Source organism: Thunnus thynnus, chromosome 4 (genome assembly GCF_963924715.1).
Source record: "Thunnus thynnus chromosome 4, fThuThy2.1, whole genome shotgun sequence".
Lineage (NCBI taxonomy): Eukaryota > Metazoa > Chordata > Actinopteri > Scombriformes > Scombridae > Thunnus > Thunnus thynnus.
The window spans coordinates 16,153,154-16,173,129 of record NC_089520.1 but is presented as its reverse complement, the minus strand read 5'-3'; the positions used below and the strand labels follow the sequence as shown (position 1 = coordinate 16,173,129).

Sequence of the window (19,976 nt, the reverse complement as noted above, 5' to 3'; positions counted from 1 at the left end):
GATTTATCAGGAGGACGACTGCTTTACTCCAAACAGTTTCACTGTATGAACCTGGACTGTGTGTGTAACAGGTGACCTATTGGATGTGTAGAAGAACACAGAACATTAATTAACATTAGATCGGCGTGTCGGAGATTTAAATAATCAATGAAGTTATGCTGCTGTATTTTATGCTTAAATGCGCACGATGTCTCTGAATGGAGAGATGCAGCTGCGGGGAGATCGCTGCATCTCTCTCTCTCTCTCTCTCTCTCTCTCTCTCTCTCTCTCTCTCTCTCTCTCTCTCTCTCTCTCTCTCCCTCTTGAAAACGGAAATGATGTCCGTGTTTATGTGCACATAGAGCGGAGAAGTGAGATCCGATCACATGTGGTCACTCAGGACGCATGTGGAGACGCATGTTAATGCCAGGTGTAAACAGACGCACTTAAAGCTGTCCACTTGTGATCGGATCACCCGAGACGCATGTTGATATCAGGTGTAAACGGGGCCTAAATTACTACTGAATAAGGATTGTTTGGCCATGAAAATACATAGAATGAATTCTGTGGGGATGACATTATAGATTCTCACGATATACAACCACAATGATGATACAACACAGGAAGGAAAAATTGCTACCAGATATGGATTAATACATGGACGATACATGACGACATAGAGTCATGATCACAAGTGTTAATTCAACATGATGGAAAATACCTTTTTACTCAACCTGGTGCTTCACTGTCCCTGAATTAACAAAGCACTATTCACAGTGAGTGAGCTCATTAGTCAGGATTCAGTGACCTTATCAATATTCATTTGGCTGAAAAAAATGGCTCATGGCAATTACTAAGAAGATAATATTTGTCCCGGCCTTGACAATCCCATAATGAGCTGTAGACATATTGCCAACTGTCATGAATCTACATTCAATATTAATTCAGTCAAATAGATTTGAGCATTGGGCGTATAAGACTAGCGACTAATGCAGTAGTGAAGACTGATGACGGCCTCTCCAATCTTTTGGCTTTTCAATATGAATATTATTCAGTATTAATTTTGATTTAATCAGGCATCGAGTTTGAACCATTGGGAGAGTTTTTAAGCTGCCAGCCAGTAAATGTGGTCTCTTTTTTCATGGTTGTCATGCAGTATTCAGTTTCATTTGGTTTCACGGGTTTTATTTAATATCTTCACTAATTCAAGCTCAAAACTTTGCAAACAAATATGAGAGTATGGAACTTGACAAGAGCAATTTTCAAAGTCATGTCAGAAAGATTCAATTCTCATGGATTTTTTTGTGTAATTCAATGCAAAATCTAAACACCACAGAGAGTGAAACTAGATAGACAAAAACTAATCTAATTAGATGATCAGACCTGACTTTTATTGAGTTTATTCTATTCTTTCACACACTTAAAAGGCTTTTAAGATTCCTCAGGTTAGCAGTTCACATGCAGCTAGTAAACTTTGTTTAAAAAAAAAAGACAGACAGAAAATGCAAGCAAAATATATCAAATATATTTAATACTGTCACAATTAACATTCATTTCTGAAAAATAAACACATTCAGACAAAATAAATAAAGAAAACATACATCATGATTCTCAGAGTGAAGCAAATTTATATATTATATATATTATATTATATTATAGTATATATTTATTATAGTATATATTCATATACATGGGAGTTTTTTGTTAGGAGTTTGGCGCTGCATAACACATCAGACACAGGCTGTTATTGCAGCTGCAGGTAGCCTCTTTTCTGGGTTTACTCACAACCATCCATACTAATTGGTTTTACCTCACTGCCACCTGCTAAACATGATAGAAAACTGCCATCTGCCGGCTAAAATAATACCTGGTCAGATTTCTCTCCATTTCCCCCTCAAGCAGGCCTATTAAAATACAGTAATTTGTCGCCAAATTTACATTTCACGTTAGTATTCGACCATAAATGTCGTTGGGTGCAAAATAACTCACACTATAATCATTGTCTTGGCTTTTTAACGGCTCAAGGTTGTTTACCGACTACATTTCCCGTGAGCCACCAGGCGGCTGGCAGCAGAATCCGTGACGCACATTTTAGTCGACACTAACTGTCAGCTACACAGCTGACCTGAACTGGCCAGATGGAAGTAATTAAACGATAAAAAAACATAATTTTAATACAGACCAGTGGTTGTGGTTGTGGTTGCGTTTGATGGCATTGTGTCCTTCAGTCTGAAATGTTTCTGTTACTTTACTCGACCGGAGTTTCGTTTTACATGTTAATTAGTTGTCTGTCTTGTCGATAACTAGCTTGTGTTACTGCTGGGGAAGCTATCGTAGCTAGTTTAAAATGACTCTACCGGCTTTGCACAACACCGGCGTGCTTTACAGAAGGATTTTGTCACAGTTCCCCCAGGACATCAGCTTAGCTTTTGCCTATGGATCTGGTGTTTTCAAACAACACGGTACCAGCCAAGGTCAAATGGACGTAAGTGACACCTGTCCTGACAGCTTCCTAACTCACACCACAAGTTAACGCTACTCACAGTGACATTATAATTTAACCTTAATATACATGTGTGAGTTAAAACAGTCACACTAAAAGGAGACAACTTCCCTGCTCTATGTCCTAAGTTATACTTTGTCTTTTATTTGTAACAGACATTGTTACAGGGGTTTATAGGTTTTTAGCCTTGCACACAAATAGTGAAACATGTTCTTGGGTAGGATCAGTATTAGTAGATACAGGGGTGGGGAAATGTGGTTAAAATCTATATCACTATATTATTATGAATATTTTTCCTATATATATATATATGAAAAAACAAAAACAAACTTTGTATCTCAATATTCAGAAATGTTTCAAATGCGTGAACTATGTGCTCCACTGTTATGCATTTCATCAGACAAAACTCTTCACACATGTGTAATATAAACTTAAATAATGACACTAAAGTTAAGGGAAACATTAATAATGATATTTAGTGGCTGATTCTCTGTTTTTTCACCAGTTACACTTATGTAGAAGTGTTAGACATCTTAGCAAAAGCATTACCGCATTTAAACCCACTTTCAGATTTGTGAAACCTTTATTTTTCTTATTAAAACAGAAAAAAATCTGGACTAGATTGTTTAATATTATTATTATTATTATTATTATTATTATTAAATTTGACAGTTCTAAGTAGTTATAGTGTTCTTTGATCTGGACCTGGTTTAAAGTGGTCCCCATGGAGGGGGGGAAGCAGTGAAATTGCCGTTTATTCATTTTTCATAAGCAAAATAAAGGTTTCACAAATCTGAAATTGTGTTTTAATAAGTCTCTGGTGTCTCCTTGTTAATCTAGTCCAGATTTGGCGAATCTAAGTATAGTGGCTTTTGATCTGGACCTGGTCTAATGTGGTCTGAAAGGAAAAATATCAGTAAAATCGCAGTTTTTCAATTTTCATGAGCAAAATAAAGGTTTCACAAATCTGAAAGTGGGTTTAAACAGCATTAAGGCTTTTGAAATACAAAGAATCAGCTGCTAAATATCATTATTTATGTTTCCCTTAACTTTTTTCGTAACCCGAATCAGAAGCTGCGAATCAGAAGCTAACTTCAGTGTCATACTTAAATAACTCTTTTTTGATAGTTTTTAATTCTGTTTGCTCAGTTTAATTAATTTGGACAAAAGAATGTTATTAAATGATAACATGGCATGATCATAATATACACAATCACAATATACAGTGATATTCCCTGCTGTGCTTCTCTTTAATATATTTAGAAGAACATGCTGGACTTTGTGTTTGCGGTGGACGACCCAGTGACGTGGCACACCATGAATCTGCTGCAGAACCGCAAACACTACTCCATCCTCAAGCTGCTGGGGCCCAGGATGATCAGCTCCATACAAAATGAACACGGGGCTGCGATATACTACAACACACTGGTGCCTGTGGATGGGAGGGTAAATCATTAGACTCTTACATGCATATTTATGTCTCAAAGAGATACAACAGTCCACTGACCAAACCATATTGTGTTTGTAAGTTATAAGAGATGATGGTAGTCTCCCATAAGGGTGATTACAAATCTAAAAATGCTACATGTTGGGGGGGAAAAAAAAGAATTCAAATACTAAAACACATACAAAAACATCAAGAAAAACGTGCTTCAAGTCTGAAATTGCTAAAAGACATACAAAAGTGAAAACACGAACATTAAGGGAAATGTGCTTCAAAACAAGAAACAGCTGCACAAAAAAAAAAAATGGACGCGCTATTAAAGGGAGTGACTTAATGTTCTTGGCACTGAAATCTCCTGATGTGACTTTTAAGCAGTCAGTTGCTTAAGCTTTGTCTACTTCTCACAAGAAAAAGGATAAATAAAAACTGTGAACAGTCACTCCCTTTTTTTCTGGATCCATATTAATATAATTTATAATGGCAAAGCAAACATGGCATTCTCTTCAAATGTAATCTAAGCTTGTTTGAATGTTTTTTTGTATGGCGAGAATGTGTTAACCATATATCTTCTGTCACCTTCTCTTCTTCTTCTTCTTCTCAGACAATCAAATATGGTGTGATAAGTACAGAGTCTCTGATTGAAGACCTGATGCACTGGAAGACCATGTATGTTGCTGGCCGCCTTCATAAACCAGTCAGTATCATCATCAGTTTGTTACTGAATCAGAAAAACAAAGCTGTATAAAAAACGATTATTTATTGTGCCATTATTTATGTCACAAACTATTTATTTATTGTAAAACCCTTCAAATGTTTTCCCAGCTTTTAACTAAGTTATTTTAAATATGCTTAAACAATGAAAAGGTGTGTTTCAAAAAGTTCAGGGCAATGTTTTTGACCAAAATAACTAACTAATCTGTTCAGTAAAATCTCCTCGGGCTTTTTCTGACACATGTATTCATGCTTATGTGTGTGCGTGCATGTGTATGTGTTCCCATGCAGGTGAGAATGCTCGTGCAGAACGAGAACTTAAAGCTCCGTGCTGCTCTGGTGGCCAACCTGAAGAGTGCTGTGACGGCTTCCTTCCTCATGCTGCCAGAGAGCTTCACTGAGGAAGACCTTTTCCTGCAGATAGCTGGTCTTTCTTATGCTGGTAACTGAACCGCACAACTACATAAAACTTAAGTAAAATGAAACGTGTACTATACAGATTTATAACATGCATGCAGGTCTATTAAAAACACAACTAACTGACAACTGAGTCATTGTTTAAATTATTTATTAAGAAAAATGACACATACTTGCTGGTTCTAGTTTCTTATATGTTAGGATTTACTGCTTTCATGAATATCTTGACAATCTCATTTTGGGCTCTTGGCTCTAATTTAAACGATTCATTGATCAATCAAAAAGAATAATCGATAATGAAATTAGTTTTTCATTGCTGCTAAATTAATGTTGTTGAGCACCTCTGCAGCCTTGTTTTTAACTGCTTGACTCCTCTGCGTTGATGTCCGTTAATGGAAAAACATTTTGTCTGTGCCTCCCAAGGCGATTTTAGGATGGTGATTGGAGAGGATAAATCCAAGGTGGCCAATATCGTCAAAGACAACATTCAGCACTTCCGGATTCTGTATAGTAACATCCTGAGGGACTGCCCACAAGTGGTCTACAAACCTCAACAAGGAAAATTAGAGGTAAAACGTGGCAAAGAGACACAAAAAACATATGTAAAACTTATTTTATTATCTCACTAGATAGCTCAACTTTTTGTGCTTCATCTACAGTTTTGCCTTTTTTAACCACATCACTCATGTTTCATTATGCACGGCCCAAAATGGAGTAAACTGTCAAAAATCCAATAGGTGAAAAAACCCATAATTGAATTCCTCAGAAGCACAGTTTGTGGATTTCATGTTCTGTCAGTGGCTCCATGTTTACAACACATCATTCAAATTCTTATAAACCAAATTGACCTTTTTCATTACATACTGCTTTGTCTAATTTATAATACAATACCAGAAAAAACCTTACATAACAATCAAAATAGACATATTGCCAAAAAGATGCTGTTTTCCATAATTGTGGGTGAAACTTCTCAGCAGTACTGCCTTTGAAATATTCATATTACTATTAATATGTCTTGCCTTTTCCTTTTGAAAGAGGCAAATAAGGTTTCAAGCTAACTGTGACACCGCTTGGACCTGAATAGTACAGCGTGTACTCTCTACCTTGGTAGAAAACTTTAAATGGGGTGTGACTAAGTTGGCACTCTGCTCTTTTACCTGCTTTACATACAACATCCATGAGAACAACATGAAAAATGTGTGTGCAGTATATGTGGAGTATATGTGTTTAAACACAACATTTTCTTTGGTGTAAGGTTTCCCTCTTGTTTTTTGTTATTTGACTGTCACTACCACTCCCTGCTAGACTGCACCAAACAAAATACTTACCTCCTGAGACATCACACTCTCCTGAAATAACCTGTTCAGTAGGTGCTGGTGGCGGGCAGCTTAGGGCTATGCACTGGGTATCTATTGTTTGTGTCATATGTTTATGAGTGTGACACCTTTTGCAATGAACAATACTTTGGGAATTGTGTGCTATGAGCTCTACATAGGGGAATACACTTGTACGTCATTAGACAGTGTGGGAGAAGTCAAACAAGCAACAACTCCAGCTCCAGACTGATGTGCAGTTTACTCAATCTTTTCCAGCTTTACTGGTTTTTAGCTAAACATTTTCATCAGGCATTTTCACCATTGCAAGGCTGTTATTGGTGTTTTTTCAGTATAGTCCTACCCACTCTGATCTCAAGTGTAGTGCTACAGACCACAAATTGTAGTTAAACATTTCACTTGAAATACTGAAAAAAAGCTTGAAAAAGGGCAGTTTTGTGACTTAAGAGCTTTGAAAACAGTTGAGGACAAATGCTTTATTACTCAAATTAAGTATATTTTCACTAAGAGAAAGATAATCCACTATAGACACACTCTTATACTTCCTAGTGTGCTCTAAAGCTCTGTTTCTTAATACAGTATGGGTGTGAACCCAAATTGGGTTATTAGATTTCATGACATGACATGAACATTGGTCTGTTTTTATTAATTAGGGCCCTAGGGCAAGACTACATTGAGACACAGGATCTGGGTTGGTTTGAAAGAATTTAATATTGCAGAGATTCCTGCTGGGCTTACACCATTCAACAGATAATTTTAAAGACTTGAAATTACAGATGGTATACTGTGCGTCAGAAGATGAGATAGTTCAATACAAGCACATGCTAATTTGACAGGTGACAGAAATATCATTGTGTTATTTACTTCTCATGTGTGTTTGATAACATGGATGAGACCTATGGATGTGATAGTCGGTGCAGCTGCTGATATTGAGCCACAGCTGCGCACTCTCCCGTATGTTTGTCTGTTCATTTATTCTTGTTTGTTTTTCCTGCAGGTAGACAAAAGCCCAGAGGGTCAGTTCATCCAGCTGATGGCATTGCCTCGGACCCTGCAGCAAAGGATCACAAAGCTGGTTGACCCTCCGGGGAAGAACCGAGACGTGGAGGAGATCCTGCTGCAGGTGGCTCAGGACCCAGACTGTGGAGCTGTTGTACAACAAGGTAAAGAATGACTGGAGTGATGTAGGAAAGAGGAAAAGATTTAGGGAGAAAAAATGAGAAAAGACAACCTACCGCAGAATATGATCTCTGGAGATGAGGCACAGTATGAAAAGCAAAAACAGAGAGAGGGAGGAGGGAGATAGATAGATAGAAAACGTAATCCCTCCCAGATGTTTCATTAAAATTCACTTAATGAGATCTGAGACGCAGTGCGCGTTAGATGTATAGATCAAGGCAGATATCGTGTGTGGTGAATATTAGATAGGGTAGACTTATGTTATGAATACTAACAAAGCCAGTATATTGTCAATAGGATAACAAAATGAGTAATAAACTAAACATATCATCCCATCAACACTCTTGGTTTCAGACCTAGACCAGCCAGTGTATCCTTCAGTTGGTGGAACACAATACTGAAATACATCATACCATCAAATTTATCAGATACAGAATCACGTTTGAATAAAAAAACACTTTATTGTAACATCCTTGTTTGTCCGATCACTGTTATTTGCAAGGGCAGCTAGATTGTGTTGGAGCTTAATGTAATTTTACTGGGATTAGACTCATTCAGCTATAATAGACTGATGGATGGATATATGTCACTTTTATATTGTACGAGTAAGCAAAAACGTAGCTGGTAGTTTTTTCTCTTGAGAGTAGATACACCCTCTTCCCAGAAGGTGCACTCGTAAAACTATATTGCAAAGTGAAGACATATTAATTATTGTATAATTGCATGTTTGAGTATGTTTTTGTTTCTCTTCAGGTGTCTCTTCTATTGTGAAATCCTCCAGTATAACGCAGAGTATCAAAGGCATCGCTACAGCTGGTAAGCATTCCTTTGTTTGGTTTTTTACAAAATCCTAAATTATTCATAGTCACGCTCTGTTTCTGGTGTCTCAGTATGGCCCTTAAGCATTCTGCGGTTCTTAGCTTTGATTAGAAAAATGGACGACGCTATAAAGCCTTTCAAGAAATGGCAGGGCAGGACATTTGTAAAGTTTATTCTTAAAATCAGTCACTGAAAAGTGTTTTTAACATGGTTGTTGATGGTTTGTGTTCTTGTCGTTCCCAGGCATGTGGAAGACAGTGTCGTACAGCTCCAAGAAACTGTTGAAGATGTGGAAGGGCTGGAGGAGGAAGCCGTCTGTTTCACAGATGTCCTGATCCCGTCTGTCTTTGTAACTGTTAGCCGGACAATCGGCGTCCATCTTTTGGTTTCTAACCTGACAGAACTGTAGCTCAAACAATCACACACTAATGTCTGGTTGTATCACTCCTATGAATGTGATCACTGACCAGGTATTTGGACGTGTGAATAATGTGAATCCATCTGTTCAACTGCCCTTTACCCATGAAATTTAAAAAAAAAAAACAAAAGTTTAAAAAAAATGGTTGACATTTCACGACTTTGACTAAATTATGGCTGACATTTACTACAGATTGGACCTTTCTGGATGACTACAGTGGCCAGTGTGCTACTGCTGAATTGGCTACGTCGAGAGCCAGTGGAGTAAAAACTGCACAAAATCAGTGTGTTTAAGGAAGAAATTACTTGGGGGTCATGTGGATCATGCATGTGTTATATTTGGGCATTTTCTGTGTAAATGGCGCTAACTAAATGACTGATGATTATTGACTGCTTACATGATGAAATAATACAGAAATTGAGAATATTTCTGTGGGGAACATTTTGTCATTAGAGGTTACATATTCTCCCTACCTTGCCAAAGATCTCAATGTTTTCATGTTTTCACAGAGTTTTGATGGCTACGCTGTGTTTCTGTCAGTATTCATGAACTTAAAATAGGGTCACACGTATTTGAGAAGCTTTTTTGGAGGGTTTTATCTTATCCGTTATCAAAATAAAAATGTTCCTAATTGTTAACAGAAACTGTTACCTCTCCACTGCCCGTTATCGTTATGATCTGATCATGTTATGACTGTAGTCCTTCAATGTAAAAACGCATTGATTGGTTCCTCAAAAGCACTTGTTGATGTCTGAGATAGTGACAAGAAATGGGTTTAATAAACTTTTTGATATAACAGGAATGACTCCTGTCTTCAGCTGTGCGATTTTTCTTTTTTTTTTTTTTTACATTATTTAAATCCACAGAGTCCATAATTAAAGGAAAATCCTCCTCTAGTCTATTTCAGGACATCCTGACCCTTGGAAGGTGCAACTCAAACATTTCTTCCATGTCTGCTCACTGCTTTTGCTAATGTGATTTTTTTTTTTTTTTTGGCAACCTGCTTCTTTTTTAAAAAATTGAGAAGAACTTAATCAGAATACAAAAGGATGCTGGTTTGTCTCTTTGCATCTTTTACTTCCCCTTTCTTTCCATTAGGCTTCTAATTTTTTTCCTTGTATTTCCATTTTTGGTCATTAGGATTAGCCAACTTTATCAATGTAACTAATATAATCACTAGCCAGTATGACAAGATATAACTGACATTATGATCACATAATAAAAATGTTTTGATTTCTGCTGCTCTGTAAACTTAGCTAAGAGCCCACCGAGGGGGGATCAATGCAAATGTTATTGCGACAGATTGAAGTGAGAGACTCATTCTGATTACTGACAGTAGATTATTCTTGAGTATTACTCTGTGTGGGGGACATTATTTTATTACAATACAAGAAATACAGGTTCGTGTACAGTAAAATTGAATCAAAAATTATCATCATACAGCAAGCCTTTTTATTCCAAACATTATTACTCATAGCAAGAAAAGCACAGGTGTGACTAATGACATTAATTAACTGCTGCATTTCATTGAGGTGTCAGTTTTAGGGCTTCGGTATTCTGCATGCTATCTCGCTGTTTCGGCTTCTCTGTGCACCGAAATGGAGAACAGCCATCATTTATGTCAGCTACACCTGTGCTTTTCCCTTTTGCTATAATGAGTCAAAATATCTGCTGTGATAAAGTATGTTTTTTTAACATTACATATTGTATATAACTTAGCAACAAGTATGTACAGTAGACAAGCACAATACATAAAACACAATACATAGACCAAAAGGAGCATTATAAATATATACTGACTACTATCGATCTACAGAAAATGTTAAAGAACCTTTTTTAAAAAAATAACTTTAACACTTTAGAAAACATAATCAGGCACCCGCACTGGAGCCCCAGACCAGTTTGGAGGTGCTTGTGCTCAACTTGAATATTTCCATTTTATGCAACTTTAGTCTTTGGCCTCTGCATTTATCTGACAGCTGTACTTTACAGGTTAAAGATGATCATATAAATTTGACGTATTCTTGTAGCTTAAACTACCAACAGTACATAAAGTAGCAAAAATTAGCTTCAGCCAGCTACAACATAAAAGGCTGCATACACAGTAAAGCATCATGTAACACTAACAGAGTTCATTCAGCCAGCATTATGAGTACTTTTACTCAGTACAAACATCACTGTAGAAATACTGTTACAAGTAAAAGTTCTGCATTTAAAATTGTACTTTCAATAAAAGCACAGAAACAACAAAATGAAGTACCAAAAGTAAAAGTACTCATACAGAATAGACCATTTGCAAATAATTATATTATTTGATGACAGTTATGCATTTTATGCACTTTGATATTACATCTGGTAAAAGTGGGGCCAATTTCTACTTTTGTTTTACTTGATTTTATTTCTTCTATACTTTAGATACTGCTGGGCAGTTTAAGCTATAATAGTGCATCATTATTTATTTGTTGGTTATATTCTGTATTAACAACCTAAATCTGTAAAGCAATGTTAAACTCAAATAAAGGACAAATACCTCAAAAATGTACTTAGTTACTCTCACCGTGGCATTTACTTTTGGAACTTTAAAAAACCTCTTGTGCTTAAGTAAAATGTGAGTGCAGGACTTTAAGGTATTTGTACCTTGAAATATTACTACTTTACTTAAGTCAAACATCTGACTACTTCTTCCACCACTGGCTGCTGGTCACTGAGCATTTAAAGGGTTAACTGCCTTGCTCAAAGGCAGTGACACAGTTGTTGTCACGGGGAAGGAGTTCTCTTCATATGAGTCATAAACACGGTGACAGCAGCCTGACCTTCAGAGGATGTGATGCAATGGGGTCATTATCATAATAATATATGCTGATATCACTGTTTCACGGCTCCACCAATCAGCGCGCTTCACTTTCACCACCTGCTAGGAACTGAATTCCATCATTCCAGGCATTCCTGCCTCCTCCTCCCTCCTCCTCCTCCTCCTCCTCCTCCACCTCCTCCTCCTCTTCCTCGTTTACAACCAACAGCTCTGCTACTATTGTCTTCTCTCGTACAGGAGCGTTTAACCGCGGCTTTTGCTTTCTATTTCTGTGGGATATATACTCTTTTTGTGTGCGCGCGTGCTGTGTTTTTTTTTTTTTTTTTTAATTTATTTATTTATTTTTGCGTGTGGACGTTATAATACTGGAAGATACCAAAGTGGCGCTTGAAGGAGGTATGTAAATGTGCTGCTAAACATGAAGTTGTGACATTGTTTCGGAGGTTGTAGGATGAGAGTGCGCTCTTTATTGGAGTCGTACGGGACACATTCAGTCAGCTTTTTGTGAAGTATTCAGCGTGTTAATGAAGACTGTGTGGAGAATGAGCTTAAAACAGAGCTGAAATACTGCCAGGCAGTTGTTACAAGAGGGTGATAGTTGAAGTTTCATTGACGATATGAAGTGGCAGGCAGGCTAACTTAACACTGGCGGGTTCCCAAACTTTCCCATGTAAAGAAAGCAACATGCTGTCCTCCAGGGATTTGAAACCTAATCACAAAACCAAGCAGCGATACATTTCTTCCGTGTTGCCAGCTTTGTTAAAGATATAATATTTGTGTGTGGACCTTCCTTGTTCTCTCTGATAAGGAAGCACTCAGGACTGCTGGTGAGAATAAACGTAGACGCACTTGCCACCGACATTATTTTTGTCCGAGTCGCTCTCATTAGAAAAAAGTTTGTCGTGTTTCTTTGCGCGCACCACGTAGATAGTGTTGTGGATGAGGAGGTAATTAGTTTGAAGCTGCAGGGATAGGTCTTAATGACTATCTTGCTCAAAACGCCATTTTCCTGCAGAAATGAGGGAAAGGTATCTTAGGAATGCAGAAAGAGGGAAGAGAAGCGCGCTGCAGCCTTTTTATCCACAAATACCTCTCATAGCAGACTGAAGGCTCGACACTGTGGAGCAAAAATCCCAATAATTGTGTTCAAATATCATAAAAAGGTCAGAAATAATAAAACCAACACAAAGACAGTAATGAAATAAGTAGTTATCACATTTTTTTTTTAAAAAAAGGGTAAAGTAAAAGTATCAATAAAATATAAAAATACTCCAATACCAGTAGAAGTCTTGCATTAAAAGGAAGTATTATCAACAATATGTACCTACAGTAGCCTTGGTATCAGATAAGTAAAAGTACTCATTATGCAGAGTGGCCCCTAGCAAAGTCATATATTATATAATTTATAATATTGTTTATACTATTGTTACTGATGCATTCATATGTAAGCAGCAGTTTAATGCTGTGGCTTGTCACAGTGGAGCTACTTTCTCAACTACTTAACACAGGGGTTCTCAAGCTTTTTGGGGCCAGGGACCCCTTACATGGGATACATTTTTCCAAGGACCCCCTCATAATCATAACACCCATTGAGCATATGCTTATTACCATTTGTACTCTTAGATGCCACTGGAACTGTATGTATTCTAAAACTTCTCAACCCAAACACTTCAGACCTGTTTCGTAGTGATTAACAAAAACATGTTTCAATTTGAATCATGTTAATACCGCTTACATAGTTTGAAACAGACGGTAATTTTACTCAAATTACATTTGGACTCAACTTGACAGCATTTATACTCACCCATTGTCCTCCCAGGCACCTCCTTGCAGAACACAAAGTCCTCCAAAATGTTTCCTCCCATGGAAAGAAAACCAAAACAATCAACTGAGCCACACTGGCGATGTCTGTTGATTCGTCCAACTGAATAGAAAATTGCTCACAGGAACGCAATCTATCCAGTAGCTGTTACTGAATGTCAAATGAGAGTTCAGCTCACATCTTGATAATGACAACGGTATAGACATCAGTACATGACAATCGCTTGTTCTTGTTTACTTTTTATATGTTTGTCTGCAACAGTTAACATAGTTCTTGACTTCTGTACTGGTTGACCTTTGACTTACATGTCATTAGTAGTTCTCAGAGTAACTATATGGGATTCAGACTGCTGCGGTGAGAGTAAATTTAGGTCAGAGAGACATTCATAATGTCCATAATCCAATAAATTTGGTTTATTGTCAAGCCCTACTTTACATACTGTTGGGTAGTTGCATCATATCTTATAAGCCGATCATATATTTTGTACACAAAGTCCTTATCTGGAAAGTAATCTACAGCTGTTAAATACATATAGTGAAGTAAAAAGTACAAATAACTCAAAATTGTACGGAAGTACAGTATTTAAGTAAATGTACTTTCCATCTCAACCGCAGCATATCAAAAATATCAGAAGGTGATTAGTTATCAGACCTCAATACCTTCTGATTACTCACTGAAATGTGTCAGTAGTAGTGAAAGTTGGCACTGAATGCTTGGTCACATTCTTAGTTTTGTATACTTATCGTTATGTCATATCTGATATTTGCATTACATATCTAAATCAGGGAAGACTGTATTCTACTTATGCAGCTGCTTAAAACAACAACAACAGAGAAATTTGGCATGCTTTGTCAAAAGAAGAAAATGGTTCTGTAGCAAAATATTCATAAACATATTTTTATTCTTCTAACTGTGCTATTACAAAAACAGTCTCAAATAATACACCAGTGATTTCAAATGATGTCATTAGAGGCCTCTGAGATCTTAAGCCAGTGTTTGTTTTTTTAATACCTGGAGCTTGTAATGACTTGTCATCTCTCACACATTTGTGTGTAAACTGCCACTACAAAGCCAAAGAGTTGTCAGTTTGTCTTATACATTTTCAACACAGTGCCCTCCCCTCTGTCCCGCAGGCATCCAAGCATGGAGACACCACTGGATGTACTGTCAAGAGCAGCATCATTTGTTCATGCGAATGAAGAAGAAAGTAAGTTTTAACAGACTTCCACTTCCTCTTGTGTTTGTTGTTTGTCGGACTAAGTTCTTGTCTGGACTCTCGTGCTGTTGAAAGGTGTCACTGTGGATGAACGATTCGTATGATTAGTGTCGCGTTACATATTGATGAAGTGCAACTTTATGTTCAACTATAAGCCTGCGGGCCCTGTGTTGTTGTGTTCTGCCATGACACAATAGGCGTCTTTGTGCTGTGTAAGCTTCCAGTTGCAGATACACAGGCAAATAAGACCAACGGCACTCAACCGCCATTAGCACTGCTTTTTAACCAGCTGCTTGCTTGTGTTAACCTGCTTTCACTGGAATCAGGGTGGGGTGTCTCTCTCTGTCTCTTTGCACCTGGTTGTATCTTTCTGCCTCTGTCACTGTCCTCTTTCTCTTTGTCCATCTTCTTCTCTCTTTCCATCCCTTCTCTTCTATGTGGCTCTGTCTTACTTCTCCTGCTTCGTCTTTTCCTTCCTGCTCTCCTAATCATTTCTGAGGATTTCTGGCGTTGCTGAAAAAAATTCCTTCCGAGATTAAGGAGAAATGGCCAATTCTTCTCAGCAGGCCTCTCCACAGCCAGCCGGCCTCTGAGCTGAGGGGAAATCTACAAGGACACTTAAAATTCAGTGGATACCACTGATAATTGATTGGTACTGTTTGGCTTGTTATTTTCTCATCAGCAGCTTAGCAGATCGTTTGTTATGTATTTGATAACTGCTCTGTGTGGTTGTGTTGCACTTAAACTTACTTCACCGTCATAGAGGAGGCATTTTAAAACGCTGGCAAGTGGTTTTGTTCAGTCCTGTGAATTTGTTTATGTTGTGGAGGAATTTGCAGCTCCTGAAGCATCACTATGATTTAAAAAGAGGAGAGTTCTTCAAATTCCTTATTTAAAGTTGACTATCTTTTCTAAAAAAGTTGCATCATAACTGATTAACTTGGAATATATACACGATAATGTTAGATAATCACTTGTGTTCATTGGTGTATTGAGAGACTGGGAATATTTGGAAAGAGCTTCAACTGTAACATCTCCCGTGTCACCAGCTTTTTTCCCATAATGCTTTGGCTTAAATGAGCTGAATATCAGCTTCCTTGCACTTCTGAGTATAATGGCATGGGAGCTCTCCTGCCCTCCTCCCCTGCTCCCTCGCTCCCCTGCAGTGTTTTTGTTTTTTCCTCGGCGCTGATGTCACTTTTTGTTGTGGGTCGTGCATGGCCTCTTTGTCCATAGACAATGCTCTCGACCTGTTTTTACAACAGTGCAGAAGAAAGTAGGCGAACCAGCCTACTAAACTAATCAACCAACCAGCTAGTCTGCCAGACAAACTCGCTATTAGTCAGTCGGCCGACCAGGCTAACAGGCAGTTGAGTCAGTAACCTCTGCTTGCTTATTTGCATTTTTGACAAGCCTTTGTATGTAACGCCCATGCAGCACTTGACACCAGAGCACTTGCCACAGAACAGGGAGAGGCTCAAGCGTGCCTTCACAACTTGTCAGGGCCGGTGTGGCTGTTCACAACGTTCAGAACCTGAAACGAGAAGCAATATTCTTTTTTTTTTTTTTTTTTTTAAAACACACCCCTGCAGGTAACCCATCTCTGTTGGAAATGAATTGCACAGGTAATTACACAAACGCTGTCTTCAGGGAAACAGAATTGCAGTACATGAATAGTGTATTGGTCCGAGGTCATGCTGCTTAGCTAAAGAGTAAAAAAATATACTGAAGTAATCCCAGAGTAGAATTGTTGGCCTAGGTCCAGATTAATTAATTCTCTTATAATATGAGTCATTATCCAAAACTGCCTGTGTTAAATTGTGGTTAGTCTTGAGTGAGCGCTTTTTTGAAACCCTCAGTATTTCTTCCTGCTTGCAAATTTGTAATGACTGTACTTGGAATTTGTAACCATAAAATTTGTGATGGGTTGATCTTTACAGAGCAGAAGGCTTTAGCCCACAGTTATAAGTTTGATATATTGTCACCTTAGATCTACATTTCTGCTCTGCCTCTCAGGTTCAAGTGAAATCAGTTTTATTTTCATAGTACAAAATCACAAATTTGCTTCAGAGGGCTTTACAATCTGTACAAAATACAACCTTTTATACTTTGAACATGAATTCAGAACAGGAAAAAAATCCCCCAAAATTCATTAATGGGGAAAGTAAAGGAGAAACCTCAGGTAGAGCAACAGAAGAGGGACAGACCAACATACAATAAGTGTTGTGTATATACACACACAGTAGACAGAAGTAGCAGTGGTAAAACATAAGTAGTAAACCTAGTAAAACAACAGTATAACAGTAGAGAAATAAATTACAAATATATAACATTAACTGCCTGCTGTATGGGGCTGGGCAGGTGGTGGACTGCCTGCTGCAGCCAAAAACGATGCTGTGGAAGCAAAGCAATGAGGCTGAACAAAAAGGGTAAAGTTGCAGGAAGTAAATCCAAAACAATGAGCTGAAAGAAGCTCCGTAGAGCTGACAGAAAGTACAGTCGGGAGGCCCTTTCACATTTAATCTATTGTTCATATAAAAAATATTGATTATAGCAACTTTAAAGAGTTTCAGAGTGTTAAAGTGTTTGGTGTGAAGAATATGAATGAGAGAAGATCAGAGAAGATGTCTGGCAAGTCGAGGTTCATGCATTTAGATCCACTATTAGTGATGTGTTGTGATACTATAATGATCCCAGAAGAAGGAAATACTCGTCAGTTCACTTTCTATATCTCACACACACACATGTACACTGTAGCAGGGCAGATCCTCGCTGTCAGTGAACTTGAACTCCCACCTTCCGGCTGGAGGACAAGCTGTCTGGAAGCAACACTAATCACAGGTCTCAAGTCAAACATTCACGACCTTGAATATACAGTAATTACACACTCACTAAAACAGCAGTGAAGTAATCTGTGCCTTTATATTTAATGGTGGACACAGAGAAATGCTTAATAGTTGACGTCACCCCTCCATAGCAATTTTGGTGGATACTTGGAAGAACTACATCTTACTGTGCGCTCCACCCTTCCTGGAAGCAACGTTTGAAATCAACCTTAAACCGTCTGGATTCCACTGCAGCCAAGCTCATAATATTTTTGTTTATGGCTCAGTGTTTTCTAAAATACAGCATTTTTGTTGAGTAATTTCTTGCTTGTGTCTTTAGTGTGAATTCAGCAGGCTTTGGCTATGCTTGTCGGGTCTTGGATGTCCAAACAGGGCCGGTGGTTTAGGGCCCTGCTGAAGAGATGGAATATGGACCTTTTGTTTTTGACAGGAACCACAACAAAAGAGGAGTCGGTGCCAAGAGAAGGTGGTTGGCTGAGATCTGTACAGTGTCCTCTGCTCTACTTCTGAACACGCATACTGTAGATACACATACACTCGAATCCTGCTTGTTTGTTTAGACACACACACGCACGCATGCACGCACACACACACACACACACACACACACACACACTTACAGAATCTCCCCTTCATTGTTATTGTTTCCATGGTTTGTTCAAATGCCGCCAGTCTTTTCCGAGCTCTTGCTGAGAGTTTGGTCTCAGGGAAACAGTCTATTAAACAGGGCCCCCTATATCCAGTATGTTACATTCTGACACGACAACACCACAAACTGCAATCACCGTAAAGTTGATTCAACACTGAGCTTAAATCATAGTTTTTCTTGCAAAAATTGGGATTCTGTGATTTTGTCAGGTGTTCCTAATTATTTTATCCATCTCCTGTATATATATTTGGTCTTGGGTGGGTGTAAGTATTAGAACTGCAATAGTTAGTCGATATATTGATTAGTCAATTGACAGAAAATGAATCATCAACTATTTTGATAATCAGTTAACTGTTTTGAGTCACTTTTTAAGGAAAAATACCCAATTTCTTTTGTTCCAGCCTCTCAAATGTGAATATTTTCTGGTTTCTTTAGTCCTCTGATAGTCAACTGAATATCTCTGTGGGGTGGACTGTTGGTCGGGACATTTTAGTTTGCATTTTGGGCTTTGGGAAATGGTGAATGACTTTTTTTTTTTTTTTTTTTTTTTTACCATTTTCTGACATTTTACAGACCAAACAATTAATCATGAAAGTAATCCACAAATCAATCGATAATGAAAAAAATCATTATCTTGTAAATATCTAATCCTCATTGTTTAAATTTGCCAGACACACTGTTATATTAATGTTAAATGTGGTCAGTTTTGTGTCAGCTGATGTCTCCCTTTAGCATTAGGCAGGTGGGTAATATAATTTAAAATATATTTGTACACTAACATGTTTTTTTGTGGCTGAAAATGAGGCAGAAGTGTTTCCTACATTTGGACATTGTTGTAGTGTGTACATAGTTTTATGTTCATGAAGTAGATAATGAAAGGTAATTTTAAAGCACATCAGACACCTAGAAACACTGTATGTTTCATTTTGTAATGCTAGTCTTGGGTGTAGAGCTGCATCAATTAGTCAATGGACAGAAAAATTCATTGTCAACTATTTTGATACTTGATTAATCATTTTGAGTCATTTTTTTTAAGAAAAAAGGTCCAAATTATCTGACTCAAGCCTCTCAAATGTAATTATAGTCTGGCTTTTTTAGTCTTCTATGACAGTAAACTGATTATCTTTGGATTGTGGACTGTTGCTCGAAACAAAAGAGGACGTTTAAGGACATCACCTTGGGCTTTGAGAAACAGTGAAAAGACATTTACCATTTTATAGACCAAATGACTACTCGATAAATCAAAAAATAATTGTTAGTTGCAGCTCTACTTGGGTGTCCTCAGTAATGTTGTATAAGTGTGAGCCACAGCAAGTTTGGTTAATCAGATTTTGCACATTTTTAAACTGCCTGTTAGGCCTCCTAGCAAGTGAGCAGTCAAGACCAGTCAGAGCTTGTTGATTTTTAATGCGGTAGATCAACAGCGAAAGTGAAATCAGAGACCTTGCATCACCACGCTTTGTCTAAACCTTGCTGGAGGCAAACAGTAGTCCAAGTAGGAGGTTATTTGACCAAGGATTCATGTCTGTGGGTGGAAGGGGTTGGGTTTTAGGGTGTGGTTTGGGGGGTGCTTCTTCAGCAAGGAGTGGGTTTGCCCTCCAGCCTGTTCAGGTTTCTGACAGATTTTTCTCAATGCAGCGTGTGTAACATGACACAGGTGTTAAACAACTAGACAATAGTGGAAGCATACAGATGGTGAGCAGAATAATCCATCTCTGTGACCTATTTTCCCTGCATGGCTTTTTAAAGCATTCTCAAGTTAAGAGAGCTTAAACTTTAACATATAATATGGACCTTGCTTTTTTTCTAAGGCAGCTCGTCTCAAAA

General features: G+C 37.9%; 2 protein-coding genes across 2 annotated transcripts in view; both read left to right on the top strand.

The window, feature by feature from the left end:
• The first annotated feature begins 2,066 nt into the window (after positions 1 to 2,066).
• Positions 2,067 to 9,602, top strand: tamm41 (TAM41 mitochondrial translocator assembly and maintenance homolog). Its single transcript, XM_067586924.1, has 8 exons — positions 2,067 to 2,464; positions 3,746 to 3,928; positions 4,528 to 4,620; positions 4,929 to 5,079; positions 5,478 to 5,623; positions 7,386 to 7,551; positions 8,321 to 8,383; positions 8,630 to 9,602. Exons 1-8 carry the CDS (start codon positions 2,327 to 2,329, stop codon positions 8,719 to 8,721), a joined length of 1,032 nt encoding a protein of 343 aa, XP_067443025.1. The 5' UTR covers positions 2,067 to 2,326; the 3' UTR covers positions 8,722 to 9,602.
• A 2,221-nt stretch (positions 9,603 to 11,823) lies between these two features.
• The window catches only part of vgll4b (vestigial-like family member 4b), a 43,445-nt gene continuing 35,292 nt past the window's right edge, over positions 11,824 to 19,976 (top strand). Inside the window, exons 1-2 of the mRNA XM_067586926.1 lie at positions 11,824 to 12,012; positions 14,572 to 14,645. Of these exons, the coding sequence (XP_067443027.1) occupies positions 14,582 to 14,645 (64 nt within the window). The 5' untranslated portion in view covers positions 11,824 to 12,012; positions 14,572 to 14,581. The remainder of the gene's footprint in view (positions 12,013 to 14,571; positions 14,646 to 19,976) is intronic.

Excerpts from the sequence above, each read along its gene's own strand:
- tamm41 (XM_067586924.1), top strand. The coding sequence starts at position 2,327 with ATGACTCTACCGGCTTTGCACAACACCGGCGTGCTTTACAGAAGGATT. Across the intron at positions 4,621-4,928 it reads CTGGCCGCCTTCATAAACCA|GTGAGAATGCTCGTGCAGAA; the intron begins GTCAGTATCATC and ends GTTCCCATGCAG. Across the intron at positions 8,384-8,629 it reads CAAAGGCATCGCTACAGCTG|GCATGTGGAAGACAGTGTCG; the intron begins GTAAGCATTCCT and ends TGTCGTTCCCAG.